The following is a 19,226-nucleotide window of genomic DNA, read 5'->3' on the forward strand; positions in this document are numbered from 1 at the left end:
TAGTGACTACAGAGCATGAGATGGCTTGGAGGTCAAGGCCCCACTGGGCTGCTACTATCAGGTTTGTTCTGGCATCAGAAGTCATTAGCCCAGTGAGCTGTTGGAAGGGGACAGAGGTACTTCCACATGGAGAGGCTGACCCAGCCAGGGTTCCCACAGCTCAGGTGGGAAAGGTGAGGAAATACTAAGATTTCATTCCTCAAGCTATCAATGCATTGATGAATTTCTAGAACATTTCCAATTTAGATCGTGAGAGAACAGAAACAATCGTTTGTCCAGGTTTTGCTTTGACCCTAGTGTTTGCTGAGGAACGGGCTCTGAATGGATAGTCATGGGACCTGTATTCTGATTCCCATGTGACTTTCTCCTCATCTAGAAACCAAAGGACTAATACTAGAGTGTCTCTAAGGTTCGCTCTGGTTTGACATCCAGTGACTCTGTGACTTTGATTTAGTAGAATAATCCAGGGCAATCATTTCAGTTTTCAACCTTGAGGATAATTATGTTTTCTGGGAGGGGGCCATTCATGCAGATGTGTAGTGTTTCTTAGAGGATGAAGGCAAATGGGCAATATTCCTGTGCCATCTTCCCCACCATTGCTTCTTGGTCAGGTCGACAATTGCAGCGGCTGCCAATAAACCCTCCATGTCCTTCCTATCCCAGGACAACAAGCATGTTCCTAACTCTTCCTGTCTGAGAAGGTGACCCATCTGTTAGGTAATGTTGAAATGCAAGAGGTGTTCATATGGTTCTGAACATTTCACCCCCTTGTTTAAGTGCCTGACAATATGACACACACAAGAGGTGAGCATAATGCATGCCACACATGCCCAGGCTCTCACACACCAGTCCTGTCTGCTCTGCCTCCTCAGTGGTCTGCACAGGGACACTGTTCAGGGACCCTCCCCAAGCCAGCATTTCGGTCCGCACACTACACTGCTTGGTGTCTCTCCAGTTTGAAGTGCCAGAAATATTTTGACAGGCAGGCACCCGTCCAGCTCTTTCCTTGTTAAATAATTGTTTGGACTGTCTCAAAGAGACTGTGTTCATTTTTCTTTTTCTTCTTTTTTTTCTTTTTAGTTTGAGGGAGAAAAAAACACAGGAAAGAGAGGAGGGATGGTCCAAGGGAACTTTTCAATATACATATATGTATAATCCCTAGAGTTCTCAATCACTCAGTTACTTCTAATATTTTCCTACCACTCAGATGAGGGTAGAATTTCAGGTGGGGATGAAATTGCAGGTGAGTATGGGTTCTAGGTGGGGATGAAATTCCAGGTTGGGACAGGATTCCAGGTAGGGACGAAATTTCAGGTGGGGATGAAATTCCAGATGGTAACGGGAGCATAGCTTCCTGCTCTTCGAAGCCCAGATATTTTTCCCCATCCCCAACATCCCAAGGGTCTCAGGCTTTGGGTATATTGGGCTGGGACCCTCTCCTCTTCAGGGAAGGGGAATACTTACTTAGATTGTCTTCGTCCTCTGTATTTGTGGCCCCGGGGCTCAAGTGCTTGAAGGGAGTGATGAAGGCTGACAACATGCTTACTTTGTCTGGAAAGAAAAGAAGAACAGGAAGTGCACTTTGACATGGAATTTCAGAAAAATTCAGTGCTTTCATATGTTCTTATTACTGAGGGCTTGGACAAGGGAGGTTGAAAGGTCATTTTGGTTTCATCTACTTCATTCTGGTTCAGTCTTTTATTGAATTTCTGACAGCATTTTATCAAATTCCCCTCTCCATTCAATTTTAAACTTTGTGATTTCTCTCTTTCTTCTTTTCTTATTTTTGGCATTTCCCCTCCTCTTGTTCCATATCCCTCAAAACTTGAAGTAATCGTCTCCAGGGCAACAGCCTTACATGAGCTTACAGGATGCTGGGTGGGGTGGGGCCTGCCAGACTGAGGTCATTTCACAGAGAGCAACTAAAGTGAGTAAAAAAATGCCACAATTAAATGAGCATCGTGAAAATAAAGCCAAGACTATTTTTTCCCATTAGTGGAGAACTTGCTTTGTGGGCTTGAAATGCATGAAAAAAAAAATGGACTTAAAACTGTAATATACTCAGTGTGCATTTGAGCAGAAGCGGAAGAATGGGGAAGAAGCAGAAGGGATAGAAGAGATGGCAGGTGAAGGAGGAAGCAGTGCAGGCCTCAGGTGCAGAAAAGCTCTTCCTAGAAGTGGGAACATGTCACTGAAGCAGTGAAGGGAATCAATAGAGGATGCCCTCTGCCTGCACCCTCAGTGGTGGGTGAGTGAAGCAAGACCAGTCAGGTGTCCTGGGTACTCACACCTCTGAGTACAGCACAGGTAGGAAGATGGGCCTACGTGGAAATGCCATACATGACCAATAAAAGATGTTCTTTCCATGGTCTCAGCAATTTCTCTCTTAAACAGAGAGATTAAGGAATTGTAGGTTGGCCATACAGCTGGGAGACTGAAAGAAGGTGAAGGGATTAGCCAAAGAACACGTGTGCATAACTTACAGGTACAGACAACAGTGTGGTGGCTGCCAGAGGGAAGGGCGGATGGGGGATGCGTGGAGTCAGGTACAGGGGGAAAATGGGGACATCTGCATTATGTCAACAATAAAAATAAAGGGAAAAGACTAATAAAGGGAGCCAAAAGAGGAGCTCCTGATTTTAGAGGTTCCACTGACTAAATTCAACCAGAGAAGTTTGGTGCACCTGTACACAGGCAGAACTGACTGTCTTCCAGAACAGTCCTCCTCTGTTCTCAGATTCCTGCCTCTTGCACCCTCTTCTCCTTAAGTCTTCATGACTCATTTCATTCCATAGGATTCTTGATCACATTATTTAAAAAATGATAGCCGGAAACGTCACCATTGCTTATCTAGTGTGCTGTAGGGTTGCGATAGAGTTGTCCCTGCTCCTCCTGTGGTTAGGTGGTCCAGGGCCCTGGCTACCTGGGCTTGGTTACCTTGTCATGTGGGATTCTTTCTCTCTCTTCTGTTACCTGAGGGCAGGGTTTTCAGCAAGATCACTATTTGCACCAGACTGCCTTTTGTCTGCTTTGCTGTTAGAAAGGAGGGCTGTTGATGGCACTCCCATTTCAGCACTGGTCTAAATGTGATGTCCCAGGACACCCGTAACTAGTGGGTTTTATATGCAGGTAGCCTGCAGGCGTCCAGACCCCAGCCTGAATCCTACTCCTTTTCTTTCCATTACGAGCCTGTTTTCTCTTTAGCCAAGCTTCCCAGAGGCCAGGAGAGTTCACATTGAAATTCATTCCAGAGCCTGTTAACAGCTGTTGTTTCCAGTAGGGACGGGTAACAATATAACGTTCACTCAGAGAGAACAATAAATAACTCAAATACAAAACGCCTGCTCCTTCTTCATTCCCCGAACAAGAAGAATAAGCCAGGGGAGGACTGGCTCTCCCTGAGCCCGCACAGGCCCAAGCTAATTTACTACCAGGGAATGAAATCTCTTGCTTGAGTTATAATTTCATTAAGGGAGCCCAATAATATTACACAAAGAGTGTGAAGCTCAAATGATTTAGTCTGGAGCATCTCAAAATGAAATTACAATTTTCTAATAAAGCAGGGCTACCAGCCCAGCACCCACAAAAACACACTAAGCCATTTCAGAGCTCACCTGAGCAAAATTGTGAGATATTTCAAAACTGGATCCATCTAAGTTCTTGCTTTTTGTGGTTGTCAGATTTATCAAATAAAAATGTAAGACACCTAGTTAAAAATGAGTTTTAGATAAACAGTATACTTTTTCAGTATATACATCTCTAATATTGGGATACACATATATTTTAAAAAGTGTATTACTTACTTAAAATTCAGATTTATTTATTTATTTATTTATTTATTTTTAAAAATATATTTATTGATTATGCTATTACAGTTGTCCCATTCCCCCCACAACTCCACTCCATCCTGCTCACCCCCTCCCTCCCACATTCCCCCCCTATAGTTCATGTCCATGGGTCATACTTATAAGTTCTTTGGCTTCTACAGTTCCTATACTATTCTTACCCTCCCCCTGTCTATTTTCTACCTACCATTTATGCTACTTATTCTCTGTACCTTTCCCCCCTCTCCCCCTCCCACTCCCCTATTGACAACCCTCCATGTGATCTCCATTTCTGTGGTTCTGTTTCTGTTCTAGTTGTTTGCTTAGTTTTCTTTTGTTTTGGTTTTAGGTGTGGTCATTAATAACTGTGAGTTTGCTGTCATTTTTACTGTTCATTATTTTTTATCTTCTTTTTCTTAGGTAACTCCCTTTAACATTTCATATAATAAGGGCTTGGTGATGATGAACTTCTTTAACTTGACCTTATCTGAGAAGCACTTGATCTTCCCTTCCATTCTAAATGATAGCTTTGCTGGATACAGTAATCTTGGATGTAGGTCCTTGCGTTTAATCTTGGGTAATGTAATTATGATGTGCCTTGGTGTGTTCCTCCTTGGGTCTAGCTTCTTTGGGACTCTCTGAGCTTCCTGGACTTCCTGGAAGTCTCTTTCCTTTGCCAGATTAGGGAAGTTCTCCTTCATTATTTGTTCAAATAAGTTTTCAATTTTTTGTTCTTCCTCTTCTCCTGGCACCCCTATAATTCGGATGTTGGAACGTTTGAAGATGACCTGGAGGTTCCTAAGCCTCTCCTCATTTTTCCGAATTCTTGTTTCTTCATTCTTTTCTGGCTGGATGTTCCTTTCTTCCTTCTGGTCCACACCATTGATTTGAGTCCCAGTTTCCTTCGCATCACTATTGGTTCCCTGTACATTTTCCTTTGTTTCTCTTAGCATAGGCTTCATTTTTTCATCTGTTTTTCGAACAGATTCAACCAGTTCTGTGAGCATATTGATAACCAGTGCTTTGAACTGTGCATCCGATAGGTTGGCTATCTCTTCCTCGCTTAGTTGTATTTTTTCAGGAGCTTTGAAGTGTTCTGTCATTTGGGCCATTGTTTTTTCTTTTTTTTGTCTTGGCGCGTCTGTTACTTTAAGGGGTGGAGCCTTAGGTGTTCACCGGGGTGGGGTAACGCTGGTTGCTGTGCTGTGATGCTATACGTGGGGGAGGGGCCCAGAGGGAGCAATGGCGCCTGCTTCACTCTCCTCCGGATTTCAATCTTTCACTCCGATACCCACAATCACACTGCGCCCCTCTGGTGCTGGTTCCCGAGTGGGTGGGCTTGTGCACACTCTAGGCCCCTGTGGGTCTCTCCAACGACCTCTCCCGTGAGGCTGGGAGTCTCTCCTGCTGCCGCCCCAACCCCCACGGGCATTTTCAATCAAAGGTTTGAGGCTTTATTTCCCCGAGCTGTAGCCCTGGGTTGCGCGGTCTGCTTCACTCCCCGCCGTTCCTCCGGTTTATCTATGTTCGAATGTGGGGCTGCGGTGTGCTACCCACAAGCACTCTGCCTGCCCCGCTGTCCGCCACTCCGAGTCCGGCCCTCTCAGTTTATCTGCGGGGATGTGTGGCCGCAGGGTCTGCTAGTGCTTGGACTGCCTGCCCCGTTCGTCCCACACTCTGCCAGTCTCGGTCCTGCCACAGCCACGTGAGTCCTCCCCACCCCAGTGCCCGTCTCCACCCCTCCTACCGGTCTAGACGAATGTTTATCCTTTATTTCCTTGGTGTCAGACCCCCCTGCTGTTCGATTCTCTGTCAGTTCTGGTTGTGCGAGGAGGCTCAGTGTGTCCACCTACGCCGCCATCTTGGTTCTCCCTAAAATTCAGATTTAAAGTAAAGGATTTGAGCAGATATTTCTCCAAAGAAGATAAACAAATGGCCAATGAGCACATGAAAAGATGCTCAAGCTCACTAGTCGTTAGGAAAATGCAAATCAAAACTACAATGAGATTCCACCTCATACCCACTAGGATGGCTGTTATCAGTAAGATAAGAAATAACAAGTGTTGGAGAGGATGTGGAGTCGAAACCCTTGTGCACTGCTGGTGGGAATATAAAATGGTTCAGCCATTATGAAAACCAGCAATCCTACTTCTGAGTACGTACCCAAAAGGGTTGATAGAAGGGCTTACAAGAGACATTTGTACACTAATGTTTATAGCAGCATTATTCACAATTGCCAAAAGGTGGAAGTAACCCAAGTGTCCACCAATGGATGAATGGATAATAAGACGTGGTATATATCACACAGTGGAATTGTATTCAGCCTTAAAGAGGAGGGAAATTCTGCAATATGCTACAACATGCATGGACCTTGAGGACATTATGCTGTGTGAAATAAGCCAGACACAAAAAGACAAATACTGTATGATTTTACTTATATGAGGTCCCTACAGCAACCAAACTCATAGAAACAGAAAGTAGAATGGTGGGCTCCAGGGGCTGGGGGATGGAGAAGGGGAAGTTGTTGTTTAGTGGAGACAGAGTCACACTCTGGGAAGATGGGAAAGTTCTGGCATGATGAAGACGTTCTGTATGTAGATGGAGATTGTTCCATGTGTGTGCGTGTTTGTCACTGAACCATAACACCTGTAATCTGTATGCTTTACTGTATGTAAATTATATGCCAGTTATTTAAGGATATTAAAAGATGACATGACTGGACAAGAAAGTAAATGATGTGAAGCAAGCATCAAAGTGTTTAATCTAGAAAGGGAGAGTAGGGATGGAACAACATATTATTTAATCTATAAAGAAGAAAACTGAGAATGCCAGATATTAAAGAGAGGTGTCTATCAATAAAGAGTAAATGTTGTTTTTTGCTTATTTTATAGATTTAAAAGCTTACATATATTAAAAAGTTTTGGACATTGCAACAAGAAAACTCACCACCTCAAAGATAAGACACCCTCTGATTCCTACTAAGACAAGTGTATGTATAAAAACAAGGGAGAGGAATTAGTGAGAGTGGAAATCAGACCCAGAAAGCAGGGAGATGGAATCAAAATTACAAGTGTTAGGCCCAACCCGACCCCTCAGGAGCCTGGGATGACTCAGTTTACCTACAATGATGACTTGAGGAATTGTAAAAAGGTCAAAATTTTTGGAGCCTAGTCTGTGAAAACAATTGCTTTCAAAAACTACTTTGTTTATAAACAATTTATCAATCAATTTTTACCAAGAAAGATGAAAATTAAAAAAAAATCCTCTGCTGCTTGAGCACACTATCCAGTGAAATAGTGGGTTTGCTAGAAATTGTAACAAAAACTGTAATTTAAGAGAATATCTGTGATTACCCAAAGGAGTTGAAAACGTATGTTCACACTCAAAAGCCTGCACACCGATGTTTATAGCAGCTTTACTCATGATTGCCAGAACTCGGAAGCAACCAAGGTGTGATTCAGTAGGTGAATGTATACATGAACTAAAGCAAAAACAAAACAAAAGTACTAATTGCTAAAACGACCACGGATTTTATCTTATACTCTACCTCCTGAAAAGCATTCAGTATTTCATGGAATAGGCTATGAAAAAATTACACACGTTGAGCATTTCAGTTCTGTCCTTATTTCAACAACTGAAAACAAGTTTTGTCCTGTGTTTGGCTTTTGCAGGCCACGTGCCTTCCCCATCTAGCACAGCTCAGCTGTCTTGAACAGTTACGTAACTTGAAAACAAGGTGACAGTTGGAAGCCACAGAACTCTATTGGTACCTCTGGGCTACAAACCTCAGCCTCTTTTATAAGTTCCCTTCTTCTGTTTTCTCTTTGCCAAAATGCACTCCGACAGATGGCCTCCCTCAAGCTTGACCCACTTTCTTTCTTTCTAATCGGACCCAGGTATGTGTTAACAAATGCAGCTTCTACCCAAACACAAACGCAAATCTGTTTGAATGGATGGGCTATCCTGGGAAGCACGAAAAATAATTAACCTCCACGCAGTAAGGAGAAAGAAATAACATTTTGGAGTAGAGGTGAATTTTTCTCACAGATTTTCAGGAACACATATTTCAAAACACCGTTTTCAAGTTGCCATCCTATGAACGGAACAGCACAAGGGTGTTCAGTGGACAAAAGATTCTGGCTCCACACTGAGCTTTGTAACATGAAAAGGTTTGATTTTCATGAGAAGGTGAGGATCTCTCCTGGCAGTTTCCAGATGGATAAAACTCATGAATTTGGTCTTGAACATGTCCAAGTACATAGGTGGCCAGCCCGTAGTATGTTGCTCATTCACAGTTAAAGGCTGAATTATGCCCTCCACAAAACTTCATGTTGAAACAATGACCTCCAGGACCTCAGATTGGAACTGTATCTGAGAATGGATCTTTCAAGAGGTGGTTGAGTTAAAACAAGGTCCTTAGGGTGGGCCCTAATCCCTTAGGACTACTGTCCTTATATGAAACAGAGATCTGAATGCAGACATGCATAGAAAGATGACCATGTGAGGACACAGGGAGAAGACAGCCACCTACACACCAAAGTGAGAGGCCTGAGAAGGAGCCAGCCCTGCCCACACTTTGATCTCAGACTTCCAGACTCAAGGATGTGAGACAACAAATGTCTGTTGTTTAAGTAGCCCAGCCTGTGGTATTTTTCATGGTGACTGGAGCAGCCTAATATATTTGGTCAACAAATTTTTATTGAATGCAAATAATTGCACACATAGTTAATAATTCAAGCTCTGAGGCTAAGAAGGAAAAATGCAGAGAGATGTAACCTGGCCATGGGGACCTCCTGTCAGGGAGGTATCTTTCAGAAGATTGGTTAGCTGAGACCTATAGCTAATAATATTGTCTACCCTTGATTAAGCACAGAGACAGTCTGAACCAAGCTGTGTGGCTCCAGAGCCAAAGATACTTCCATCCATAGGGTGAGCATAGGCTAACCAACGGAGGGAAGGTCACTCCAGACAGAAGAAATGACATGTGCAAAGGCTCTGAGCAGTTCCCCAGGACCTAGTTAAGCTTCTGAAACTTGGCAACACTGTCTGAGTGGCTCCCCATCACCCTGGGCATGAAACCTTGAGGCAGCAATATAGGGCTTGATTCTGAATTGAGGGCCCCAGGGGACAAGCACATAAAACTCTGGATTGTGAGAAACGAGCTAGAAGGAGGATAAGGTTTGGGAGTGGGAGAGAGACAGAGAGAGACAGAGAGAGACAGAGAGACAGAGAGAGATGGAGAGATATCTCATTTAAGATGAGTGTCAAACCCAGACATAGGTCCTCAGAATCATCACACACTCTCTCCATGGGATAACCAACACTTGGACACCTGTTACCGAGGGGACGCAATGGCCACTTAGAACCTCTGGGTGGACACACTGTAACCTTGGCCAATTAAACAGAGAGTCTTTCCTCCTATTTTCTTCTCCTTTGGATGAGCTTAGAATTGTTTGTAAAATGGTCCATTTCAATCTGGACTGGATTGAGCTTTACAGATTGAAAATGACTAGAAATTTATGGGCTCTGCCTGAAATTCACTGAAGGATAGTAAGGGAGGAAGGAACAGAATGTGGTTAAAAGGAGCAAAATGGAAAAAAAAACACACTAATTATTCCATATCTTCACTCCAAGGAGTTGAAACTTCAGGAAGAACCAGAGAGGTCTGCCTTGTGGGGACCCACATACTGCCTTGCTGCCCAGAGACTAGGAGTCTTTTTTATCCTTTAAAGAGCCAAAGGAAATCAGGAAATGTATGACTTGTAGATTTCTCTTCAAAGTTCCCAATTCTGTAGGAACCCCAAGTGCAGGTTGCTATAAGCTCCTGGCAGCTCTGAAAGCTGCTAAAAACCACATGTGAAAATATGACTTCTAAATCAGGGACTAGAAGCATGGCTCTCAATGAGTTGTTTGGCAAAATTAGGGTCTCTTATGGAATCCATCTTTTTCTCATGGTTTAATTTCTAAGGCATGCATTTCTCCTAGATAGTGTCCCCTCAAAGTTACAGCACTAAGACATTCCTGTACCAATGTGGGACAGATTCCAGGGCAGGTTTTTGACCAAGCTACAACCATGGTACCATAAGCACTCTTGTAGAACATACAGACATTTTGGCCTGACTGTGTAAACCATATCCCAGTGAAACTTGGCTTATTTTTGGAAGTAGAGGGGAAAAACCCTGAAGAACAAACAAGCTCACACCAGATTGCTCTATGCACTCTTCCTGACACCAATGGCAGGCTAACACACAGATGGTCTGACAAGTGATTGACAGAGCAAGGTGACTCTTTGCAAGAAAATGTTTTTAAATAAAAAATATATCTAAAGGTGGGTGTTCAGACTTCACTTAGACTTGTAGACTTCCAAATTATCTGCCAAGGAACTCAGTGGCTTTGCAAAGTATAAATGTTTCTCATTTTATGCTCCATTTGGGAATGGATGCATGCAGAAAATGGATGACATCATTCTTTAAGTTGGTTTAGCATCCTCCATGAACTCTGAGGTGCGAGGGCTACTTTAGGCTCTGTTGCATTACCATTAGAACAATAGGTCACGCTGGACAACTGGTGGTTTCAGACCTATTACCTATTGAGCCTGAACATGGGTGTATGCTGCCTTCTCTGTTTGGGGCAGCAGAAAGTTCACCCTGGTAGCAGATAATGTGGTGAGGTAAGAAGGTCAGAGTTCAGTGGTGATACTGTTTGAGGTCACCAGACTTTGAGACCAGACACAAAAGCCTGCAGCTTCTTTCAAAAGATTTTACTTCTGCTGAGACCAGTGTAGTTGAGTTTCATTAGGGTCACTCCTTCAGCACACTCTCTGAGGCAGTTTCACATGCCAAGTGTGTGGCCAGGGCTTCTGGTCAAGCTGGCAGTGTAGTCATATACAACTCTACTCCTCACACAACCACATCAAAATTACAACTAAAATATAGAACAACCATCACTCAGAACCATCAGAAATTGAGTTGAGTGGAAATCTGCAACTATGGAATTAAAGAAACCACATCCATCTAGACTGGTAGGAGGCAAGGAGATGGAAAATGGACTGGTCCCACATCCACATGTGGTGGATAAAAATTTGGGAGGGATATATTGGGAGAGAGGAGTCCCAGCCCCACACCATGCCCTCAGCACAGGGTTCCAGTGCCAGGAAGATAAGTCCCCACAACTTCTGGCTGCAAAAACCAGCAGGGATTGAGTCAGGGGAGAAACTTCTGGATCCCCAAGCAGTTCCTTTAAAGAACCCACACATGGACTCACCTACTCAGATTCACTCCCTCTGAGCTCTAGCACCAGAGTAGCAGCTTGAAAGGTACCAGTGGCACATTGGTAGGAACTGAAGTGTTTGGCATCAAGGTGAGCAGAAGCCATTGTCCCTTTTCAGAATCTTTCCCCCACAAAGCCACACAACTGGAAGGCTGGTGCCATACTTGAGATGCCACCAACCTGGCTAACACTATTTGTCCCACCCTGGAGATCCCCCAGAGACTCTGCCCCACACAACTTATGGGCCCACCCAGCTGCTTTTCCATATGAATGGCTGGTTTTGTCTTGTGCTTCACAACTTCCTAAATCCTCTCAAACAACCAACAGACAGCCTCAGTGAGCCCCCAGTCTTTGTACCTCTTGTTAAGTGGCCCCCAGCCTGACACAAGCAGCAGTCAGCCTAGATTCACAGATCGTTTTCACCTGGGAATCTCCAAGCCCACCACAAGTAGCAGCCATCTCAGATTGCTTTATAGCTCAGGCAGGGTGGCTTTGGGCAAAACACAAGTGGGGTCTGGCATTGGCTTGCACCACCTGGGAAACCCCAGAGCTTGCACACTCAGTGGACAGCTACAGACCACGGTGGAGCACCACCACTCGTCCCCTGCACAGCTGATCCTCCACAGAGGGTGGAGCCTTGTGGCCAGCGGTCACAGTCAGTCCTTGCTGCTGACTGGCCTGGGTAAATCCCACCCATTGATCTTCCAATGCAATCAAGGCTCAACTACAAGAAGAGGGTGTACTCAGCCCACACGAAGGTCACACCTTGAGTACCCAGCTTGGGTAATAGGGGAAGCTATGTCACTGGAATCTACAGGACACCTACTACATTAGACTATGCTACCAAGACAGGGAGTCACAGCAGCTCTACCTAATACATAGGAACAAACACAGGGAGGCTGCCAAAACAAGGAGACAAAGAAACATGGCCCAAATGAAATAACAGATCAAAACTCCAGTAAAAGAACTAAAAAAATAAAGATAAGCAATCTGACAGATGCAGGGCTCAAAACACTGGTTATAAGGATGCTCAAGGAACTCAGTATGTAATTCAACAGCATAAAAAGATCCAGTCAGAAACAAAGGATACACTAATTGAAAGAAAGAACAATTTACAGGCAAACAACAGTAGAATGAAGCTGAGAATCAAATCAATGATTTGGAACATAAGGAAGCAAAAAACGATCAATCAGAACAACAAGAAGAAAAAAGAAGCCAAGAAAACGAGAATAGTGTAAGCAGCCTCTGTGACAAGCTCAAGCATTCCAATATTCACATCATAGAGGTGCCAGAAGGAGAAGAGAAGGAGCAAGAAATTGAAAATCTATTTGAAAAAATAATGAAAGAATACTTCCCTAATTTGGTGAAGGAAATAGATGTGCAAGTCCAGGAAGCACAGAGAGTCTCAACCAAGATGGATGCAAAGAGGCCCACTCCAAGACACATCATAATTAAAATGCCAAAGGTTAAAGATAAAGAGAGAATCTTACAAGCAGCAAGAGGAAAGCAGTTAGTTACTTACAGGTGAGTTCCCATAAGGCAGTCAGCTGATTTCTCAAAAGAAGTTTTGCAGGCTAGAAGGGATTGGCAAGAAATATTCAAAGTCATGAAAAGCAGGGACGTATAGCCGAGAATGTTCTACCTAGCAAATCTATAATTTAGAAACGAAGAGCAGATAATGAGCTTCCCAGATAAGAAAAAGCTAAAGAAGTTCATCATCACCAAACCATCATTATATGAAATGTTAAAAGAACTTATTAAAAAAAAGAAGGTTGAAATGATGTACAATAAAATGGCTATAAATATGTATCTATCGACACTTGAATATTAAAAAACCTACTAAGCAAACAAGAAGAACAGAGACCGAATCATGGATATGGAGAGTGTTTTGATGGTTGCCAGAGAGAGGGGGTGGGGGGGAATGGGTGAAGAGGTGAAGGGGTTAAGAAGTACAAACAGGTAGTTATAGAATAGCCAAGGGGATGTAAAGTACAGTATAGAAAATGCAGTAGCCAAACAACTTATACTAATGACCTGTGGAGATGAACAATGGTGGGGGGATTGCCTGAGGGAGTGGGGGGTGCTGGGTGGAAGGGAGAAAAGGGGGGAAAATTAGAACAACTCTAATAGCATAATTAATGAAATATAATTTTTTAAAAAAATGCATGACCAGGTGGCAATCTGTTTTTGGTAGTAACTGAATTCTAAAATTTTCTGGGCAATTAAGGATGTGGCAAAAATTAGAGATCTCTGAAGTGCATTTCTCAAATTGAGAAAATAGATGTGCTCTTCCTTTATTTAATGCATCATCCATTTGCCAGCCCTCACACACTGAAATGCACGCACAACTGTCCTCATGGCACTTGCTTCCATAGATACTGCTGCTTCCCTAATTGAGCGAGGGGTACTCCATCTGTTGGAATTCCCCACGGCTCTGGGACATTCTCCTCCTTTGTGGTCTGTAGTTGTTGTCTCTCACCTGGGACAAGGTTAAGGTTAGCTTCAAATGTCTGAGACTAAAAGAACACCTTTATTATATCTGTCTGTGATGCTCTAAGTAGTTGTTCCCATTGCGAGACAGTTTGTGGGAGCTGAGAGAGTCTTTGGTTAGAGAGAGCAGGTGGCCAAGGGCTCCACTGATGGATTAAAGCACAGAGAATTTGGGCTGAGATGAAGAGCCTCCGTTGCTCACCTGGCTCTTAGGACCAACGAGTCTGTGAAGAAGTCTACAAGAGATGCTCAGGCTGTGATTCCGGTCAGGAGTTCTGTTAGATAACCCGCTCAAAACTGGAAATAAATATTTAATCCCACAGACCTGTATAGGCCATCTGAGGACTGTAGTTAGTGAATGATAGAGATGTAATTCTCCACATAGTGAGTACGGATCCTACACTGGTGTTGAATTTCTTGCACCTATAGACATGTTTCCCCCCAAAGTCCTTCTTCAGTGTTGTTGGTTCTTTATTGGTCCTGCAGCCTCCTTGCTGAGCATCCTCTTGCCTTTCTGACCCCTTTTCTTTAGAGATGTGCTGAAACCAAATACTTTTATTTTACATTTTTGCACCCTATTTCCATTTTGTGAAAAGATTGCCCTAATTAGTTTCATCTGACTGTGACCAGTTCTTTTGGACACCTCCTATCTTTCCTATGCTAGAAGCTTCCACCCTGCATCATTTCGTTACTCCTGTCAGTGAGTGAACAGCTGCAAGAGTGTCCGATCACTCACTCCAGTTCTCTGGGCTCTTAGAGCACTAAGTCATGTATTTGTGATGGTCAGTTTTATGTGCTAACTTGACTGGGCTATGGAATGGCCAGATATGTGCCCATGTGAGTGTTTCTGAAGTAGATCAACATTTAACTTGGTGGACTGAGTAAAGTAGATGGCTTTCCCCAGTATATCCAATCCACTGGAAACCTGGATAGAACATAAAGGAAGAGGAGGGGAGGGTTCTCACTGTGCCTGGCTGTTGGACTGGGACGTCTCGTTCTGCCCTCCTGGTTCTCATGCCATCAGACCAGCGTAGAGTCCTTTGGCTCCCTTTTACACCATTGGCTCCCTTTTGTTCTCAGGTCTTCCAACTACTCCACTGGGTCTCAATTACACTTTCCTGGGCCTCAGCTTGCAGATGGCAGATTGTGGGTCTTCTCAAACTCCACAATCAAGTGAGTTAATTCCTTTTTTTCCTGTTTCTCTCTTATTCTATTGGTTCTATTTCCCTGGATAACTCTGACTAACACAGCACTCATATTCTTGAAATAGGGTTATTTCATACACAAGGTATCACAGTATGGTCAAAACCAACTGTCAAAGGAGAGCTGTTGCCTCCTTTGCATAACCAATCCTCTCCCCACCCCTCACACCGTAGTAGCTCAGTATCGCCCAATTCCTGGGACTTGTGGGAACTGGGTATACACTTCAAAGACTGCTATTTGCTGTCATGGATGGTGGTCAGTATGGGTGGTATCTTTACGTGTTCTTTAACGTGCACAATGTTTTTTCCTACTGCACAGGATGCATTTCCTTGTTTGAGTGTGGAGTGTGGGTACAGGGTGAGGCTGTGGTGAGCAGCACCTCCCTAGCTTGCTGCCTTGCCCTGCTTTACCCAGCAGATATTCTGTGCCAGTCTGCCAGTGTGCCCTGGCCAGCCCTAGTTTGTCCCTGTAAGTCTGGTGTAATTATTAATAGCATTTGCTCACTCACAAGAGTGTCCCAGTTTGGATGGTAAAGCATAAGGTCATCCTACTTACTAACAAAGCTCTCATTTGGAGGTGGGTAGCCTGAAGACAACTGCACACCTTAATGTCTAACTTCCTACTGATTCGAAAGACAAATTCCTCACTTCCTACAAAACATTATACTGGATTGTTTTTAGAGGCATTTTTGAGTCCATCTGCTCAAAACTGGAAGGATATCTCCTGTGAGGAACTAACATGCCCAGTGCTTCTCTGACAGATTTTGTGCCATCTACCCGGGGGCCAAACTGAAACCCTTGTCACTCTGACTTACCCGTTTCCCTCTCTCTACAGGGTAAGGGGGTCTCCCAGGTCTCCAGAGTGTTCTTGCTGGCCATTTCTTACTTCCCCACCCCTGCTCTTGCCATGGCTGCTCTCTCATGGGTTCCAGCAATGATCTCCCATCTCTTACATATCACATCATCACCATCACAGAGCTGTGTGAGAATTACACAGGATGAGGAGGTGACACACAGTACAGTGCCTGACACGTGACACACACTCAGTACAGCTAGCAGTGATTGGCGATCACGTCGACTGACCTCACACATCTCATAGGATACAATCATTCCCTTCAACTTATTAGCTGATATTTTTGCTTCTAGCGTTCCTGAGGGCCATTAGATATAGTATTGTCCGTACTTTATTTTCTAACATTGCTTTTATTATTTAAGGTTGTGAATTGAGCTCATTTGACAACTAGAAATAAGATATTCTAGAGTCTCCAGCAGGTTACCCTATCCTCAGCTGACTTTGTCTAGCCCCATTGTGTTCTTTGAAATGTGCTGATTTCTCATCTCTTATAAATTAGTTACTCTATAACCAAAACTAGAACACCAGTCACATAAGTTACTATTTAGAGAGTGGGTCAAAGTGTTAGCATCTGAACTTGCAAGTCTAAATTTAATTACTTCCCTTTAGAATAGAGCTCCTGGCTAATGTATGAAAATAATATTTATTGTTGTTAAGCTCCTTAATAGACTTGTTTATTTATGGCCCATCTCAGACCAAGTAAGCATTGCTAAATTATCTTCTCAGAGGCCTTCTTGAGGATGAACGCAAGATTAATAGCTCTGTGCTGTTTCGATGTGTGTGATGACGTATGATATGCATGTGATGGCTTCACACGTATTGGCAAACACATGGCCCTACAGAATGTTGAGAAGACCCCTGCACTCCTGGCTCCCAGATCCATGCCGACTTCTGTGCCACCACTGGGTGTGTATTCTTCACGTCCAGTACAGTCTCTGGTCAGTTTGGACTACTTGGACCCAGGGTGAAAACAGCCTTTTGTTCATTTATACCATCATTTGTTTATTCAACAAAGATTTATGAGCACTTACTGTGCCCCAGGATCTAGAACAGACTAGAACAGTCTAGAACAGCCTAGAATCCCTGTTCTTGCCTTCTTTTCTACATAGCCTATATCATCTTCTTTTTAAAAAAAATCCTCACCTGAGGACATGCTTATTGACTTTAGAGGAAAAGGAAGGGAGAGAGAGAGGTGGGGAGGAAAACATTGATGTGAGAGAGAAACATTGATTGGTTGCTTCTTGTATGTTCCCTGAACAAGGACTGAACCTACAACCCAGATATGTGCCCTGACCAGGAATCGAACCCACAACCTTTCAGTTTACAGGATGATGATGCAACCAACTGAGCCACACTGTCCAGGGCTTGTATCATCATTTTCAATGCTATGCATCAGGCTTGCTTAACTGTTCATGTCTCCTGAATAGAACACAGACTTCACGTGTGTAGGGTTTTCTGTCTGCTTTCATTGTTTGTGCTGTGTCCCCAGTGCCTGCAACACGGCCTGGCACATAGTATGTGCTCAAAAATACTTTTTTGAATGACTTGATTAATTCCACTGTAGACATCTGATCTTGAATTAAACAAATTGGTATCTTGGTCTCTCTCATCTCCTCTTTTAAACACGCCATTGCTTTGTGCTGACTGTGTCTCCCAGTGGGGTGCACCATCTCCCTCCCCTGCACAGTGGCACTATGGTTTCCTCCATTAGCCTCCCAGCCCCATGTCCCAGATCAATCTTCCTTCCTTTCCCTAAAATCTTCAGAACCCAGTTCTGGAATGTAAGTAAAAACACCAGAAAACATACTAATCTGCCATTTCTTTCCTTGAAATACTTGAAATAGAATATGGAACATTTGATTAATATAAGTGAATAAAGTTTTCACGGTGGACTTTCAGGCATTGGGACAGGTGGTGGAGAGATTTTGCACCTGCTTGTGGTCCTCAAGCCATTGACACACGTGTCCTCTGTGCGGGTCTGTGTCCTAATTTATGTGAAAGTCTACATTTATACCTGGGGCAGAAGAGCTTTCTCTCCTGTGTCAAGTAGCAGAGCCCGCTAGAGTCTTGCTCACAGGAAAACAAGTAGTTCCACCTACAGGGACTCAATGGGAAAAAGTTGCTGCAGAGCCAGGGGAGAACCTTCTAGCTAACACCAGGAATGCATGTCAAGCACAATTTCTTCTGAAAATCTTCCTTCAGAACTCAGCACAGATTTAGCATTCAGCAGGGCTGCAGGAATGTTCTCCAAATAAATAAATGAAAAATGTGAGACACAGGAAAAATGATTAAAACAAATGAAAAAGGTTCCCAGTCATTGGTTTGGGGTGATTTTGTTTTGCTGGAGTGGAATGCCAATCTACAAATGCTTCAAAAATCCTGACCTCCCGAATGCAGTCCCAGAGTGCAATTGCTGTGTTAAGTGCCACCGTATCTTCTGAGAGTTCAGTGGGATGGTGGGTATAGTTCAGGAGTGGAAGGGCGACTGACTAGGAGAGCTCTGTCCACTCTCAGATGGCTCCTTTGCCATTGGATTCAGAAGAGGGATGACACTTGCCCACCCTCTGCTAAGATGCCACCACCTGAGGGAGGAGAAGACCTGCCATTTGCAGATTGGACCATGGCACGGGACATTATTTGGAGATGCACCAGCCTGCACACCCATCATTGAGAAAACTGGAGAAGTGATTCACCAGATAAGATCTACCACTGTTGTGTAATCAGGACTGAAAGTACTGATAAAATAAAAGAGAGAGAGAGAAAGAAACAGGTATGTGTCTGCTCTTAGGGAGCTCCATACAAATAGGGGTGCACCCTAGGAGGCGGCTGTGGTCGTCCACTTGAACTGACGACATGCTGAGTAGAGCGGCCATGGTCACGGTCTGCCCACTGCTGGTGTTCGGACAGAGAAGCCAGCATGGCAGCTCCTTCTGCTTCTGGTTCTGGTTGGCTTTGAAGGATGGGGAAGAGTAAGAGCAGTGAACTCAGCTGGTTTGGATAGGAGGAAAAAAATGAATAAAAAAGAGCACGTTTGGCGTGTGCCAGGCAGAGGTGAAAGCTGCATGAGATGAGGGACCTGAGCGCAGATCAGTCGGGCCCGGACTCAGGATGGGGATGATGGTAAGACTGGCGTGGTGAGATGGAAGGTCCCCTATGCTGACCCCATAGACAGCTTCATCTGGCAAGAGGACAACAGCGAAGCTGGCCCCAGCTCAGGACACAGCATCGACAGGCATTTGAGCAGGCCCGCCTCAGCCAGTACAGGCGCCTTCAGACAGAAAGGCAGTTTACAGGATGAAACACACCGCCTCGTGAAATATTAGTTTCTTATTGCTTCTCGTGAACAGCAGAGTGAGTAGAAGGCAGTGTGGTAGATGGATTTTCTGTAAAACCGGCAACGTGTGTGCTGTTCTCTATTAAATTCCATGAAAATCAATCTGCAACCTAGTTCAGCCTGGTAAAATTAGATCTAAAACTATTTAATTTTGTTTCAAGAGTGTTTTTCCCATCTGACGCCTAGCCTGAGGACACACAGTGATAAGATGCCCGAGTTATTACTGGCTCTGTGCACCTATGTTTGGGTGAGGC

The 19,226-nt window shown here is 44.0% G+C and overlaps 1 protein-coding gene across 1 annotated transcript in view; it reads right to left on the bottom strand.

Moving 5' to 3' along the window:
* Positions 1 to 19,226, bottom strand: part of ADARB2 (adenosine deaminase RNA specific B2 (inactive)) — a 430,916-nt gene that overhangs the window by 138,204 nt on the left and 273,486 nt on the right. Inside the window, exon 2 of the mRNA XM_045187554.2 lies at positions 1,465 to 1,551. Coding sequence (XP_045043489.2) covers positions 1,465 to 1,551 — 87 coding nt within the window. The remainder of the gene's footprint in view (positions 1 to 1,464; positions 1,552 to 19,226) is intronic.

This window comes from Desmodus rotundus, chromosome 4, assembly GCF_022682495.2.
Source record: "Desmodus rotundus isolate HL8 chromosome 4, HLdesRot8A.1, whole genome shotgun sequence".
NCBI classification, from domain to species: Eukaryota; Metazoa; Chordata; class Mammalia; order Chiroptera; family Phyllostomidae; genus Desmodus; species Desmodus rotundus.